The sequence below is a fragment of the Crinia signifera genome, chromosome 3 (genome assembly GCF_055691185.1).
Source record: "Crinia signifera chromosome 3, ASM5569118v1, whole genome shotgun sequence".
Lineage (NCBI taxonomy): Eukaryota > Metazoa > Chordata > Amphibia > Anura > Myobatrachidae > Crinia > Crinia signifera.
In genome coordinates, this window is record NC_139219.1 from 212,129,869 (window position 1) to 212,146,463 (window position 16,595).

General features: G+C 37.2%; 1 protein-coding gene across 2 annotated transcripts in view; it reads left to right on the top strand.

The window, feature by feature from the left end:
- The window catches only part of CSMD1 (CUB and Sushi multiple domains 1), a 1,658,539-nt gene that overhangs the window by 1,457,655 nt on the left and 184,289 nt on the right, over positions 1-16,595 (top strand). For both annotated transcript variants that reach the window (XM_083177358.1, XM_083177357.1), the window contains exons 42-46: positions 1,246-1,434; positions 4,301-4,478; positions 11,624-11,769; positions 12,318-12,398; positions 13,865-13,978. In XM_083177358.1, the coding sequence (XP_083033484.1) occupies positions 1,246-1,434; positions 4,301-4,478; positions 11,624-11,769; positions 12,318-12,398; positions 13,865-13,978 (708 nt within the window). The remainder of the gene's footprint in view (positions 1-1,245; positions 1,435-4,300; positions 4,479-11,623; positions 11,770-12,317; positions 12,399-13,864; positions 13,979-16,595) is intronic.

Below are 16,595 nucleotides of genomic sequence, written 5' to 3' on the forward strand. Positions count from 1 at the left end.
ACATTAAATGTTCAATTTGATTTTATTTCCTTGAGAATGACATTTAAAAGCTGTAGAAAGCTATTTTCATATGCTTATTAAATTTGTCTTCCAACCTTTAAAATGAGACTCAATTTAAAGCTGACTCACCAAGAACATTTCATATTTCCATTCCCATACTTGGTAAAAAAAACTTTTTAAATGCAGGATACACTAACAAATAATAGATAGCAAATAATAGTTTTATTTTTGCTATTGAGTTCTAAAACAGTGCACATATATTTTAAAAGCTTCTAAGAATAAATAAGTCTTTGAGGTTACAACAATACAGATGCAGGTTGCAAAAACAACAACCTTGAATTATTACTGTCATTTTCCGCTGAGCATAGCTAAAATAGAAACAGAAAAAACACTCGGCTTTCAACCATGGTCAAAGTTTTAAGATTTAGTGGAGAGTGTTAGTCATGATAGCCATGGGTTAATAATGTAATACTGAAGTTCAGAACACTTTCTAAAGCTGCTCGTGATATCTTGCAAATGGTATTGCTATTATGTTTTGTACATTAAATGCGTATTACATATTTTCTTCATTTTGTTTTACTACCTTATTCAAATGACAACTTTATTAAAGTTTTTTTTGGTTTTTAACTTTTATACCAAACTTTCTAAAAATTCTGAATGTTCCATTAAATTCATATTGTCAGGATAAAAACACTGTGTACTTTGGTAACAGTGTAAACATGCTGTTTTGTTAGTTTTCTTGTTTTAATGGCTTATGCTCTGTAATTTCATGTGACTGGTTTGCAGATATTTATTTTTTACTTCTTTTATAGATCCAAAATTCATACACATTTCAGTGTAGTAGCTGCCATAATGGGCTCATACATTTAAGGAACTGATACTTTTATATATGTTTTATGACTATTCTTGCTGCATAAAACATTGGTTTGAAATGTAGTGCTTAGTAAGTATAAATTCAAATTCATAAGTGCCAAGAGCAGTGTTGAATAGTTTTTACGGATTATTTTGCACCTAAACAAAAGAATAAACTTGACAATTGTACAAACACAAACAGATTATACAAACACAAACAGTTCAATTACTGACGATGACTGTTAAAATGCTGTTACATAACTCTGGCCCTGTGTTGCATTGTGCCAATAGTGTTTGCTATTACTTACTATATATTGTTTTATGAAAGGTTGAACTTCTCAAATTGTCCCTGACTATCATTATCTTTTTTCAAGTGTTGGCTTTATTTTTCAGCATATGAATTGCAAAACTGTCCTGATCCTCATCCTTTTAAGAATGGGTACATCATTAATTCTGATTATAGCGTTGGACAATCAATATCTTTTGAATGTTATCCAGGATATGTTTTGATAGGACATGCTGTTCTTACTTGCCAACATGGTATTAATAGGAATTGGAACTATCCTTTTCCAAAATGTGAAGGTAAGTGCATTATCCTGAGAGCTTGTCTGCCAATTACTTCTTTTTTAGTGTCTCGCAAAACAATGTTGAAGGCTCATTTTGTTAAGATTAATTAATAGAGAACCAGAATGTACTGAAGTCTGACTTTGCAAATAATGACAATGGTTATCACAAAATCTTGTTTTTAAATAACATTATTGAATCTGTATGAATAGCAAAGCTTTTATACAATTATTTATTGTTTTTGAGATAAGCATTGTAACTCGCGCATTCTGTAATGCTCTCTAGAGAAAACTAAGTATGATGGCATAAATTGGACAATTTGCTATGTGATTCATTAACCCTAATGTTTTATTACTGTGTAAGTATTAAGCAGTTCCTCATAGTGTAATGACTGGGTCTGTTGTTTTTCTACTTCACAAAAGCTTTGTTGCTAAGGATAATAATCATAAGACAAAAACTAGTCAATAACTACTGTACCCATGAAAAGTCTAACAATGCTCATTTACTGTGGCTGGCTTAAATGAAGTGTAACACACTGTACCCTCATTTAAACCAAACTAATAGCTACATTATTTGTAAAGCGGAACATAAGCATTTTTCATATCTGCAGTATAATAGAATGTAGCCTTTCTGTTCTTCACCTTGGTTCTACCTGTCAGTGTTGTAGTTAGGGCAATTTAATGCTCTTTGAAATGGTAATAAAAATATATGATCTTATTGGAAATATATACATCTCTGTAACTACTGTGGGCTTAGGAAAACATTAAGGTCAGTTATATAAAATGTATGGCTGCAACAATGTCTATTGGTAACACTACAAATCCAAAGATAGAACAACTAAATACCTCATTTCAGCAGTTAGAGTAACTTTACTAAAGCTTTAAAAAATGAAAAGAGGTGATGAAAACAGCCAATCAGATTATGTCTATTATTTTCTAGCATGCAGTAGAGAAATGATAGACAGTATTTGATTGATTCATTTTCTAGGATTTTCTAAAAAATATGGTTTTAGGAAAGTTTGGTCATGCTCCGGGCTGAAAGAAAAAAATCAACCACCACTCAAAAAAACAAATCAAAACCCCAACTTAATAGCAAAATTCTCATACCCAGGTGAAAAACCCTCTACATTCGAGATTTTTGCTATTCTGACACAATAAATAAGTACCCATGGCTATCATTGTTTATAAAGTGTATCCATTATCCAAAACCCCATAAAACAAATTATATTTTGAATTTGTATAGCTGACTTTGTTGGTAACTTCATTTAAATTTCCTTTCTGTTTGATATGTCAGCAAATCTTTATTTCTCTTCTGCCCATAGTAGCAAACAGTTTTTCTGGTTTATCACTGTTTGTGGAGTTTATATACCTAATGATACAGTATATATTTATATATATATATATATATATATATATATATATATATATATATATATGTCGATGGGCTCTGGCACTCACTATAAAGCTGTACTCCTCCTGTTGCCATCCGCAATTAGGAACCAGCAGATCCCATACAATACAAACTCCGGCGGCACTCAGAGTATAATAACACAGAAAGTCAGCCAGAGGCAATATTCTGCCAACGTTTCAATTAGGTTTACTAACCCTGCCCTGATGAAAATTATTAGTAAACCTAATTGAAACGTTGGCAGAATATTGCCTCTGGCTGTCTTTCTGTGTTATTATACTCTGAGTGCCGCCGGACTTTGTAATATATATAAATATATATATATATATATATATATATATATATAAATATATGTATATATATATCTATCTCAAAAATATAAAAACAAGATTTCATTTATGCTGCTAGATAAGCAGCAATGGGGAGAATTTTAGAAAACTATTAGTTGATCCCATTCCCTACTTTTCATGTTAGTGAAAGGCATTTACAATAGGTCTTGATTTTAACTACTATTAGTAATCTAAAACTCACCATTAGATTTAGTAAAAATTTGGTCTTTTGATTGAGAATACCCTCTTGTAGGTTTATTCATGATGAGAGTATTTAATGGTATTGGTAATGACTTGCTGGTGATAATTGATTTTAATCAAATTGATTATACCTTATATTTGAATTTCATACATTGACATATTACACATAGTAAACAGTTATGGATTTCACATAAATGTATGAAATTTGGAAATTTTGTTTAAAAGTCCTGTAACTTATGAAGAGTACTAAGAGGTTAGGTGTCAGCTGTACAAACAGTGAGAATATTACTGCCATTGGGTAAGGAGTGGTCTATATTATTAGACTGGTCAAGCCAGGTTGTTTATTTTTTATCTTTATTGGGGTAATTGCCATCTAATAATGTGATTTATTTACATGGGGCAAATATAAAGACAACTTTTTCCAGAGCACACTATGCAATATTGTAATGACTATTTTCACAGACTAATTGTAATATGAGTTTGGACTTAAAACATAACTTTTATTTCATGATACCTCCAAGACAACTCTAAGGTTCAAAGGAGGAGGTACATGAATAAATGATAAAAATTGTGTATTAAATATATACCATATTAGGTAAAGAGTCACTCTTTCCCAGTAATGGTATATGTTTAATACAATTTTAATCCCTTGAACTATGCCGAGCGTAGCGAGGCACCGGGCCCGCAGCGTGGCGAGCGCAGCAAGCCCGCAAGGGGGGGCGATCCACGTCCCCCCCTTGTCGGGATTTTGGCGGTCGGGATTCCGGTGTCGGGATTTTGAACGCCGGGATCCCGACCGCCGGGATTTCATACTGAATCCGTATTGCCTAGCAGAAAAAAACCCTAGTATCAATTTGATCACATATCAAATTGATACACGTCAGTTTGTATGAGTATGAAATCTTCTAGGTTTTTCTATATTTTAATGTGCATTGTTTTCCTTACAGCACCATGCGGATATAATGTGTCATCAGAGAATGGCACCATTTATTCACCAGGATTTCCCGATGAATATCCCAATTCAAAGGACTGTACTTGGTTTATTTCTGTTCCTCAGGGTCATGGGGTTTATATTAACTTTACTTTACTCCAGACCGAACAAGTGAATGATTACATTGCAGTATGGTATGTGACCCATAGTAAATAAATTGCTTTTAAATTGATTATTTTTCCTTGACTCTGCAAGTATGTAATGGATGCGGGACTACAGCTAGACATTTTTAAGAAGTAAAATAATAACACATAAGGTCAGCACATGAATTTGGAAAACGAATCCATTTTTATAGATACATGCATAGTGCACATTAAATAAGTAATCAATCACAAACATTTTACCTCTCTCTTTGATACTTTGAGATTGTATTAGTAATAATATGGGAAGGATGGTTAATACAGTGTGAAATGTATTGCATTGAGTATGAGGAACACATTTTTCATGTCACAACATTGTATATCCTAGAACAAATTACACAGTAAATATTCTACTGAGAACTTAAATGTGCAAAACTGTTGGATAGAAAATATAAAATATTTGGTAAATGCACAAGTATATAAAATATATATGTAATATTACCCAATCTAGTGTAAATATAATAGGATAGTATAAACTAAAGTCTTTTTGTGCCAAAATAATTATATAGGGAAGCCATGGTACATACTAATGTCTGTAAAAGTATATAGTAAGGGGTACATTATTTTACAATACACATATTTCTGATGAAAAGTGATAGAATTACACCAATATAACATTGTAACTGTCAGCTAGTAAAATACTTTCACCCCAGCCACGCTGGGCTGCATTAATTACAGGGAGACTGATGCTGCTGATTGCAGCAGTATACTCTACCTGCAGGAAGGGGAAATGATCACACTTATCACACCCCCTTCCCCCTGGATATGACCCTGGCTGAAGGGTACATTATTAAATGTTATTGCTAACGTCTTCATATAAGCTTCGATTAAATTACTTACAAACAGTGGCAGTTTCTACCTATGGGCAGAATTGCAGCCCCCCCGGTAAATTCTGCCACTGCCCTGAAAAAACAAAGCCAGATACAGATTGTGAGAATGCATTAGCTTTAGTGACTTCCTATTGGAAGTTTGACCTGCCAGTCACCCAAGGCAGTCCCGTTGGGAGGTGTTCCCTTCCTCAGGGATACCTGTATAGGCTGCCTCGGAGGCTGCAAATGGGCAGTACTGAGGCCGATACTGTGCATGTGCCGGTCGCAGTGCCTGTCATCTGCAGTTTGTAAATGCCAAAACTGTTATTTAATGTCTGTGGACTGCTAACAAGAAATAAATACAAAGTAATAAAGCACTAGCAGGGTTAGCACCAAGGTGCAAAGTGATTGAATAAATGTCACCAATAGTATTCCACCGCGGTTTCAGATGTTTCACATCCAAATTTAGGTTTGTATGATATGCAATTATTTCTCTCAGCTTCTCCAAAGCTTCTCTTAAATGTTTATATGGAAAGAAAAAAAGAGAGAGGATAAAGTGCATCATTTTAAAGACAAACACATTTGAATAAGGGTGTACATTTACAAAGTGGAAGTGAATAAAAGCATGTCAAATCAGGGGTCAGGCAGACAGCGTGGATGTCCTTATAGCTGATACAAGAGGTTCCAGTTCTGGATCTGGTCACTCAAAATCAATAAGGTCCATTTGGTCTGAAGTCCCTTCTGGATGAAGAAATAAAGGTACTTGTTTCCTAGCATGGCCACACCGATTTCCATCGGGGTGGTCGTGTCGGAAAAATCGCGTCGGTCGCATCGCATGCGATTTGGTCGCATGCTATGCGACCGACGTGACCGACCCGAATTTTTTATTGAATAAAATGTGAATAGGGTCCCTGGGACCCGATTTTACATTGGATTCAATGTAAAATATTCCCTAGACCCCCAATTTTACAGTGTAAACCCCACCCCACGATTGACGTGAACCCGAAGCGTGGCGAGCGCAGCGGTGCGCGTCCTCCGACCGTTTCATTCCCCTACTATCCACTTCGGCATAGAGTTGAGAATATAAAGTGTGGCGAGCGCAGCGAGCCACCGAGCCCGAAGCGTGGCGAGCGGACGCGTATAACTTCACAGGTATACGCGTCCCCGCGCGGGGCTCGCTGCGCTCACCACACTTTATATTCTCAACTCCACGCCGACGTGGATAGTAGGGGAATGAAAAGGTCGGAGGACGCACACCGCCGCACCTCGCGGGCTCGCTGCGCTCGCCACGCTTCGGGTTCACGTCAATAGTGGGGTGACGACGGGGCCATATATAATGTGAAATGGGTCATATTGGCCCATTTCACATTTTTTACTATGTGAGATGGACTTTATCAAGTCTATCTCATCTTGTGCCATTATAATGGCACAAGACCGACGCGATGCTCCCGATTTCAATGTTAAAAATAATTTTAACATTGAAGCCTATGGGGAAATCGCGGGCATCGCGTCGGTCGCGTCGGGGCCAATGTTAATGGTCGCTACCGACGCGATGCCCCCGATTTTCCCTTTGCCGGCAAAATGGTCCTGATTTCAAAGGAAATCGGGTCCATCGCGGGCATCGTGTACCTTAACTTAAAGGTACACAATGCCCGCGATTGTGGCCATTCTAGGAAACAAGTACCGAAATAAATGTAGCAAGACATGCTTAACGTGTTTTGGATCAAATGATCCTTCATCAGTAGATCCCAATATCTGTGCTATATACTTTTTTCAGTTTTTCTTACCCACGCACTAATATTTAAACTTGGACATACAGATGTTTTCACATACATCTATCCTCTGAACATCAAGCTGTGATACACATAATTAGTTCACTCCATGTGACTTGGAGGCACCAAGCATCTTTGCATAAAAAATCCTGATTGAATAGAAAGTACATTGGACCGTGTGTACGCCCCTTTAACTACATTAAAACAGATAAATTACATGGTTGCAACATTTTAAAATATTTAACTTTCTTTTTTTTGTCATGCAGTTTTCAATTGACATTTTCTCAGTATCCCTAGTTCTAATGTTTCTCATGCAATGTTACATATTATAAAAGTATAATTTGTTATATTTAAATTACTTTTGTACTTTCAATAAAAAAATAACTCATAAAACCTTCATAATAAGTATAGATGATAACAAAACATGCACAAAAGGACTTATCTTCTGTAGTTGTTCATTTTTTAAAAATAGATACAGGTTTTTCTGAGTTTTAGAAGCGGGCAGTGCCCCTGTAAGTTAGGGACAGTTGATAAATAGACAGTAACATAGACACCTAAAAAAAGTGTTCAAATCTCCTAAGGCTGAAGAGAAAACATCAGATATTTTTATGTTTCCCAAATCATAACAGTAATATTCATGATTTAATAATGATTATCATTTATTACTTTAGGCTCATTTTAAAATAATTTGGGAACCTTTATTTAACATATCATTAAAAGTATAAATTAATGACCCACATTTCCTACTATGTACGACATAACTGTTATAATAGCAATTGTACTTCCTTTAGCTGGAGCCCACTGACACTATACTGTAAATCCCACTATGTAGTCATAGCATGTATTTCCACAGACTGTATAAAGGAATTTAATTGAAACCATTTGTTACTGTAAGAGCTATTGTACATTCAGTTTTCATTTTGGGATTTGGTACTAAACTTATGTAGTAGACTCAGGTGGCCAAAAAAGGCTTCTGATAAAGGAAGAAAAGGCCATGTGTTAAATGATTTCAAACAAGCCTTTGCTAATCTCTGATGTACTTGAGTACACATCACAAAAGGATGAGGATTCCGTTAAAATTCAGACATTGCTGACTACGAAGACAACATAAAAGGAATGTTTCATGCTGTCAAAGGTCTCCTGGGTAACAACATGGTGCTTTTTGTATTCCAATTGAGTAACGGCTGAAGGTTTTTAAAGAATGCAGTTGCAAAGTACAATGTATGTTATAAGGCTCATTCTTGAAAAATGTTCAGAAAATTTCTAACACTGTATGCAACTTTGGAAAACTTATATAACTTTAAAAGTAAAATCATAATAATATTTCAGCATATACTTATATAATAATACATGTACAATAGTATATTTCTGTGTTATGTATGTACGGTATGAGTGTGTGTGATTACATATGTTTGTGGGGATGCAGTAATTTGCGACAGTCAAAACACCGAAAACCGTTCACAGATAGACAAAATACAGACAAGTTCAAAATGCCAGCATTCATTATTCCAACATGGTCAAAGTGCTGATATTTGAAATGTAGATATGTCAAAAAGTCAACATGAGTTTTTTAGGATTTTTTTCTTTGAAACCGAGTTGTTCTTACTTCCAAGTGGGCATAGATTATTGTAGTGTGCTGAGCACAGCGAGCCTTGCGAGGGAACGTGGTACACATAAAAGGGGTCTATGTTGACCTATATCGACATTGACACCCAAAATAAAAATAGACTTTTGAAATGATGACATGTTTTGTCATTTTGACTGTGTCGTCATAATGACATTAAACAGAGTGAATGCTGGAGGCACTCTTTATTTTATATGATTGATATTATGTTATGTTATTTATATTAAATAATTTGTTATTAAAATATAACTTTTATCCTTTTTCAGTCCACATTTTTTTTTTGCAATTCAAACAGTCTGGTATAAATTCATTGTAATTTTTTTTTTTTATTAAAAATGGTCTACATTGAATGTTGAACGATTGTAAATGTTCTTATTTTAAAGTGGCTCACCATTGGATCTGCTACTAGCGTAGGGCTGTTGAGCCTGACTAGACGTTGGAATTGAAAGGGTTAATTAGGCTTATTTTTCAAATAAATTAGCAAATATAAACACGACAAGCAAACAACCAACAGAACAAAGAAAATGGTAAGGTGAAAATTAGTCAATGTCTCCTTAACCCCAGAGGGAGACATGCAAATATCATATATATTATTTCTAGAAGGTGATTTTTGGTGACAATCCCTCTTTCTCACTTCATACTTAATCTTTAAAATGGTACCTCATTTATCGATTTTGGTTAAGTGCCATGCTTCTGCCAAATTGTTAATTTACAATTTTACATTGTATTGTTTGTTTAAAAATCAAAGTAATACATGTATTTTGGCCCAACAGTTCTTTCCCTGAATGTGTCAATATGGCATGGCGGATGGGGCCTACATACTGTATGTAGTGATTTATGGGCATTTTCAAAGCGATCTCACTAGATTGCTTTGAAAATGTCCCTGCATTGGCACATGTGACAGCAATGCATGACCCCGTCACTATCGTCCGGAGATCAAAATCCAGTATGCTGGATATAAATCAGTCAGGGCCAATGTTCTCACTGCAGAACACTGGCCCTAACAGATTGCTCAGCACACAGCGCTGACACATTGCTGTGTTCTGAGCAATCTTACGGAAGCATTCTGAGCAATCTAGCATCACTTGGAATGCTTCAGCATCTCCCCATTTGTAGGCCTCTTAAGATGGTCAATTTTGCCTGGCTACTCGAAATGGCTACAAATGAACACTTTACATGTATTCCACGTCCCCTCGCGGGGCTCACTGTGCTCGCCACGCTTTAGGCTCATTTTTTGCTGTGCTTGTCACGCTCCAGGTTCGATGGCTCACTGTGCTCGCCACAATTTATAAAATCAACTCCACGCCGACGTGGATAGTGGAGGTATGAACAGGTTGGGAGGACGTGTACCGTGTCTCCTCGCAGGGCTCACTGCGCTTACCATGCTCGGGCTGACGTGGATAGTGGGGGTTTTAAATGGAGGCACTTGCCAGTATGTAACATGAGCACTGGCAAATGTGCCCTTTATTGTGCATGAGACGCACTTGCGCCCGCACCCCCCCCCCTTGTGCATGAGACGCACGTGCGACCGAACCCCTAACCATGTGCGGACCGTTCACTAGGCTGCAAATGTGTTTCCGGACGAATCAACCAGAATAAGGGCCAAAGTCATGTATCCAAATAGATAAGTAGAAAGGAATGAATCTGTTTGATTCTGCTGTCTTTGTACAGGGACTATGGCTTCTGCTTTTTATGGTCAGACGTGTATCAAACCATAGATGAAATGCATTGGCCCTAGTGAGGGAAGAATTAGATACAAGAGTCAAGTTCTATAGACTATATTCCATCCAGCAATCAATTGACAAGCATTTAGTATAACTAATATCCCAGCAAAAAAAAGTGACCAATATATTGTTATATATTGAAATACAGATCAAATACAACAAAAGTGCATACAGTAAGTGTGCCGCTTGACAATAATTAAATAGTATACATATAGAGCCGGCCTTATCCTTGCAGTTGATGGTGTTTCTACTGCCGTCCACGCCGGCGACTGGCTCCCTCCAGGGGGCGCGCGCACGAGATGCCCACGTGCCCCGGGGCAATGGAGCTTGGCCTCCCCTGCCGTCTCCACCGGTCCCCCTCACCGCCCCGACCTCCCCCCCCCGAACTGGGCAGCATCTCCCCAAAGTGGAGATGGGCAGGGAGATGCTGCCCAGCCACGGCTATACTGGGACGCGAGTGCGTGTGAGGTGCACGCACGTCTCAGTCTCTATCGCCGGCGCCGCCAGCGCAAGGGATCTGGCGAGCGCCGGACAAAGACAAGCCCTGCTCCATCTGTAAGTTGAAAAAAAAAGACAATCCAAATAGAACAAAAATCCATAGGTGTTGCTTAGTAGTAGTTAGATTGTATAAACTATAAATGGCAGACAGTTCATTTAGAGCACAGATGCATAGGTGTCATCTATTAGTGGTTACATTGAAAGTGACAGACCATTCAAAGGGATGATTGCACTTGTTAATATTCTATTCAGCACTGTTAATGGGCAGTAGGGTAAGAAACCAATTACCCCTATAATTATGTCATAATTGCTAGATCCTGCTGTGATGCATGGTATGGGCATATGGACGTTCCAGCTATAACTAGTGCCACAAGGTCCCGTCTTTCTATGTGTCCTGCTGCAGACAATTAACCTCTGGTCTCTGCCGGGCAGACAACTGTAGCGCTACTGGAGCCGGAGGTCTTGGGTGCCACCAGAGAGGAACAGGGCCACTTCCAGTTTGTGCTGTTGACACGTGTTTCGCCATGGGCTTTATCACAGAATTTGCCTTGGCATTTTGAACATGTCACTATTTTGACTGTTTGCAATGCTTGTTGGTATTTTGACCATCACTGTTTTTAATGTTAGGAAATCATACCCAACTCTGTTTATGTAATTACTGTTCTTTTTATGATACTGTTTATACTTTTAATAAAATGTTTAATTTTCGCAGGGATGGAATTGATCAGAACTCACCCCATCTTGGAGTTTTCAGTGGAAATACAGCTCTTGAAACAGCTTATAGCTCAACTAACCAAGTACTTATCAGATTTCACAGTGATTTTTCAACTGGAGGATTCTTTGTACTTAATTTCCATGGTCAGTTTGCTATACTAATGATACAGAATTACTTGTATATTACCTTTATGTAGTATCTACATTGCAATTTGTATTTTAATACAAATGTGTTTAACTTATCAAACATAAAATTTAGAGGTGACCTCAGGAGCATGCCTTCCCAAAGAGGGATGTTGCCTAATATGAAGGGGTGTGGCTTTGCAGGATCCCTGTTCTGTCACTCCTGGGCTGTGCACAGCATCCCCAGAGATGCTGATTGCTCCCAGAGACTATACTGGTGGTAGTGCTGGCTCTTCCTCTGTGACAGGAGCTGTAGGAGAATATCACACTGCAGCACCTGGCTCCTGTCACTGTAGAAAAGCCGACACTTTGGTGGCACCTATTTTGGGATGTCACTAATGAAATATTGCCTAATATTCAGATAAACAATTCATGTGAGTAATAGAATACAATATGAGAACATTTAGTGGTAGAATTTCCACATTTTAACTATAGAAATATTGAACATTCTGTAACTTATCCTTATGTATCTATTGCTAATGTGTGGAATCATTGTTTTTGCCTTGCAGCATATCCACTTAAAAAATGCCAGCCTCCAACTGTTGTACCAGAAGCTGATATCATTTCCGATAATGATGATTTTGAAATAGGTATTGTGTATGACTTAATTCCCTTTTATATTGTCATCTTATTTCCCAGAAAAGTCATATACAGGTTGAGTATCCCGTATCCAAAATGCTCGGGACCAGGAGAATTTTGGATAACGGATTATTCCGTATTTCGGAATATTTTAATATTTCAATGATGTATTTTGAAGTATCTTGCATTTATGCTGTATAAACACATAATATACACACAAATATATTTTATTACCACATAAAATACACACAAATATATTTTATTTGTTCAAAAAAACAAGGTTTCAAAACGTGAAACAAAATGTGTGTACTATCGCAGCACTGAATTTGAATGCCAAGCAATCATTTTCTTGTACATATATAGTGCCAGTTACATATCATGTCCTCAGTAGTGCTGTTACAAATGTCCCCAGTGAGTTTTTAGCAAAAAAAAATTTTTTTTCACTTTCTGGAATGTCCGTATTTCGGAATAATTCGGATAACGGATATTCGGATACGGGATACTCGACCTGTATTGTAGTAATGTAGTCAAGGATTATGGCCGAGGTATAATCTGCTGTGATATTTACTTCTACAGTTCTAATGTAACTGTTTATATGTTGTATACACACCATATAAGAGTGGAAATGATGTGTTCCCCCCCCCCCCCCCAGAAAACTATAACTTGCAATATACAGTAGTTAGCCAGTTATTCAAACTAGGTGCATTTCTTGGTGTAAATCTTGGAAAACTAGGATTATCTTTCCAAAAAGGACATTTGTAAGTTTTACATTCTGATTTGTCTGCCCCGTGCTGTTCAGCACTCTGTACTCTATCAGAGTGTGTGGGATGTGTGCCGCTGGGTGCTCCTTTGTGGGACTGAGAGAGTGTGGACAAAAACAAAAGCAGTAGGGAATTATAAAGGAAGGTAGTAATTTATGACAATAATTTATGCTGAAATTATGGAGATATGCAAAATGATGTACATTCACAGATGCACATGCCCTGTACGCAAAAAAACCCTCACAATTTATGTCTATGTACAGAGGTCCTTCATACTTAGATTTAGCCCTTCAGCATTCCCACATTTCAGGAATGCAGTGGTGAGATCTGTACCAGCCCAGCCTCCAATCCCTACAGCATCATGATGTCATGCCTAGGGAGCAGGACCACTGGCTGCGAGAAGTACAGTACTGCTCAACTAGCTGCAGGGTGTGTGTCTGCTGTGAAGCTTGGATACCGCAGGCTGCTATGCATAAGCTGTAAGGGCTGCAGGATGAAGATACTGGATGCTCCATCTAACTTTTCAAGTTAATTCAGTTTAGATACCAACATGATAGCTGTTTTTTTCCTGATTTTCTTACTTTACATATGGTTTATGGTATTTGCTGTTTTTTTTGTATATATATATATATATATATATATATATATATATATATATATATATATATATATATATATATATATAGAAGTAATATTAATTTGTCATTCTATTTTAGGGGATTTTGTCAAATACAAGTGTCATCAAGGGTTTACATTAAAAGGAAATGACATCATAACCTGCAAACTTATTACTCAGCTTCAATTTGAGGGTTCATTACCTACTTGTGAAGGTACAGTAAATGTATTGTTGGACAATGATTCTCTTATGTAATCCTTGACTGTATTTGTGTACAGCTTTTCTTAATCACTCTGTCATTTACTTTAAATATCTATAAAGCAGAAACTCCTGCTTAAATCGACTTATTACAACCAATAATAAAATATGACCAGACTGATTTAGGAATAAATCCCTTACCGTCTATTGCAGCTGTTCTAGTGGGGATGGCTCGGAACCCCCAAGAAAACCAAGGAAGAAAAGAATGTGAAAAATAGAACTGCGCAGATAATTAATCAGTAATAAGGCATTTATTAATATTTGCCTCCAATAAATGACATAATATCATAAAATCACATCAAACACATACATGGGTAATAAAAGAAAAAGAAAACAATTGTTATAAACAATAAACTGGTTGTGGCTATATGCAGCACATGAAATAATATATTAATTAAAAACTAATTATGTTAGTTAAGCATGCATTTTCCCTAAGACTGATAATAGTCAGTGGATTAGAATGACTTTGCTTAGCTGAAACAACTTGTTAGTAAGCAGTCTATTGGCGGTTTAGTAGTGGAACTTCGTTAGAAGCATTGAGATTTGCATGTATAGATTGATATATTAAGAACTGTCCAAGTTTATACGTCTGGCCAGACACTTTATAGCAGGGGTAGCTTACAGATGCCACCCGTCACTTCTCGGGCCTCCCTGTCGTTAGTGCTGAATCACCTTTGTGGTACAACTTTATCCAGAGTAGCCTTGAGATGTTGTGGCGTAATTGCGTTATGTATGGTATCCCTCTGATGCATTCATAGAATAGAGCCTCCGACACATTTCCATGTCTCCCGTCACAGTATCAGCGGCTTTGTCAAGAAAAAAGATTGTGGCAAGAAGAGCTGCTATATTTGTGCAGGTATATATACCTGCACAAAGTTAGTAGCTCTTCTTGCCACAATCTTTTTCCTGTGGCATTTTCCACCCTACAAAGCCATAACAATGTAAATAGAAAATTACATGGTACATAGTGTATAGTATAAGGGCATTTGTTTGACATTGGAAAGAGTTCCTTAAACTAGTACACTATACTGTCTCTTATGCAGGATAAAATGCAGTCGCTATAACCTACAGTCAGCAGAGATGTTCTCTCTGATTAAATGTGCCAATGTGAGGCCTGCTGCCATCTTTGCATATGGAGTTATACAGTGCTGTGCAGATGCACAGTATTTAGCAGATGAGCTGCTCTCACCCAGCCCAGCGGCGGGATGGGTAAGCATGGTGAAAGGGTGCAGGTGGCGGGCTCGTGGATGGTGGACGGTAGGACAGTGCCAGGTGAGCTGCTTCTGCTTACCCTGGGCCGTCTCTCGCTGCCTCAATCTTTTCAAGTTGGATTGGGATTGCCAGACACTAGGCCAAAACCTGTCTGATTTGGACAAATTTCCATCAAAATAGGTGGATCCGCAGCTATTCCACCGATCTACCTGATTTCTGACAGGTCAGAGCATTCAGACCTGTCAGCAAAAAGCAGCCAACATTGAATAGGTCGGAACCCCTTGCAACCTAAATCAGTCAAAAACTGCCGTCTTTCTGACAAGAATGCAGTTTTGACTGTAATTGAATATACCCATTAGGGGTAAATTTATGAAGCTAGGAGTTCTATTAAAAATGGGATATTGCCATAACAATTAGATTTTGCTTCTGATTTATTTAGCACCTTGTAGAAGATAACATAATCTGATTGGTTGTGATATGCAACATATCATCTTCAGTAGAACAAACATCCCAGTAAATTTACCAGTTATTACCTGTATTTTCCACTGTTTTATACCACTGCTACATTACCTTTGATTATGGCTGTTATCTCTAAGATTATATCCTGTACTAGTGTTTAATAATAAAGCCATCATCCGGGATAAGGACTCTCTGTGTGGCCTTAAAGTCACTTTTGCATCTGCTGTGCTTCTATTGCGGCAAACATCCCAATAGTCTATATCATTACATAATGGATCATAAACAGAGACTGTATTTTTGGTAAAGCACAGTAAAACATCACTAGAAAGAGGGATTGATGATACTAAGGGAAATATGTTTTATGCACCTTATTTCCTTACGTATCATTGGACTGTTTTGCTTTGTGATCCTCATGTGGTGTGCTATATATAGAACTCAGTGATACAGTAGGGGTATAAAAAAGGGTAGAAGTAAAGATACTGTAGGACATCGGGCAATTTACAGATATGGATTGGTACTATCATGCCCTAGTGGTACATGTGTAGCGGCATAGGCTTCAAGGCTCACAGTGTAAACTAACAGATTAATAATAATGTATCAATGAAAAAGAAGCCAATATTTTAAATATTTTACAGATATGTATTTAAAAAAATACTACTACTATTTATAATAATAAGGATAATAATGATAATGATAAATATAATAGCTGATGTGCCGAGTTTCAACTGGTTTGTTGGATAAAACATTTTACTCCATTTCACCCTCTTAGGAGTCAGGTTTTGAAAAATTCTTACTTTGTAGATGGCTACAAATAACTCACAGTTTCCAGACCACCCAGCATGTGCATAGGAAGAATTCACGAACTGTCACAATTGCTAGAGCAAAATGGTGATACATTGTAA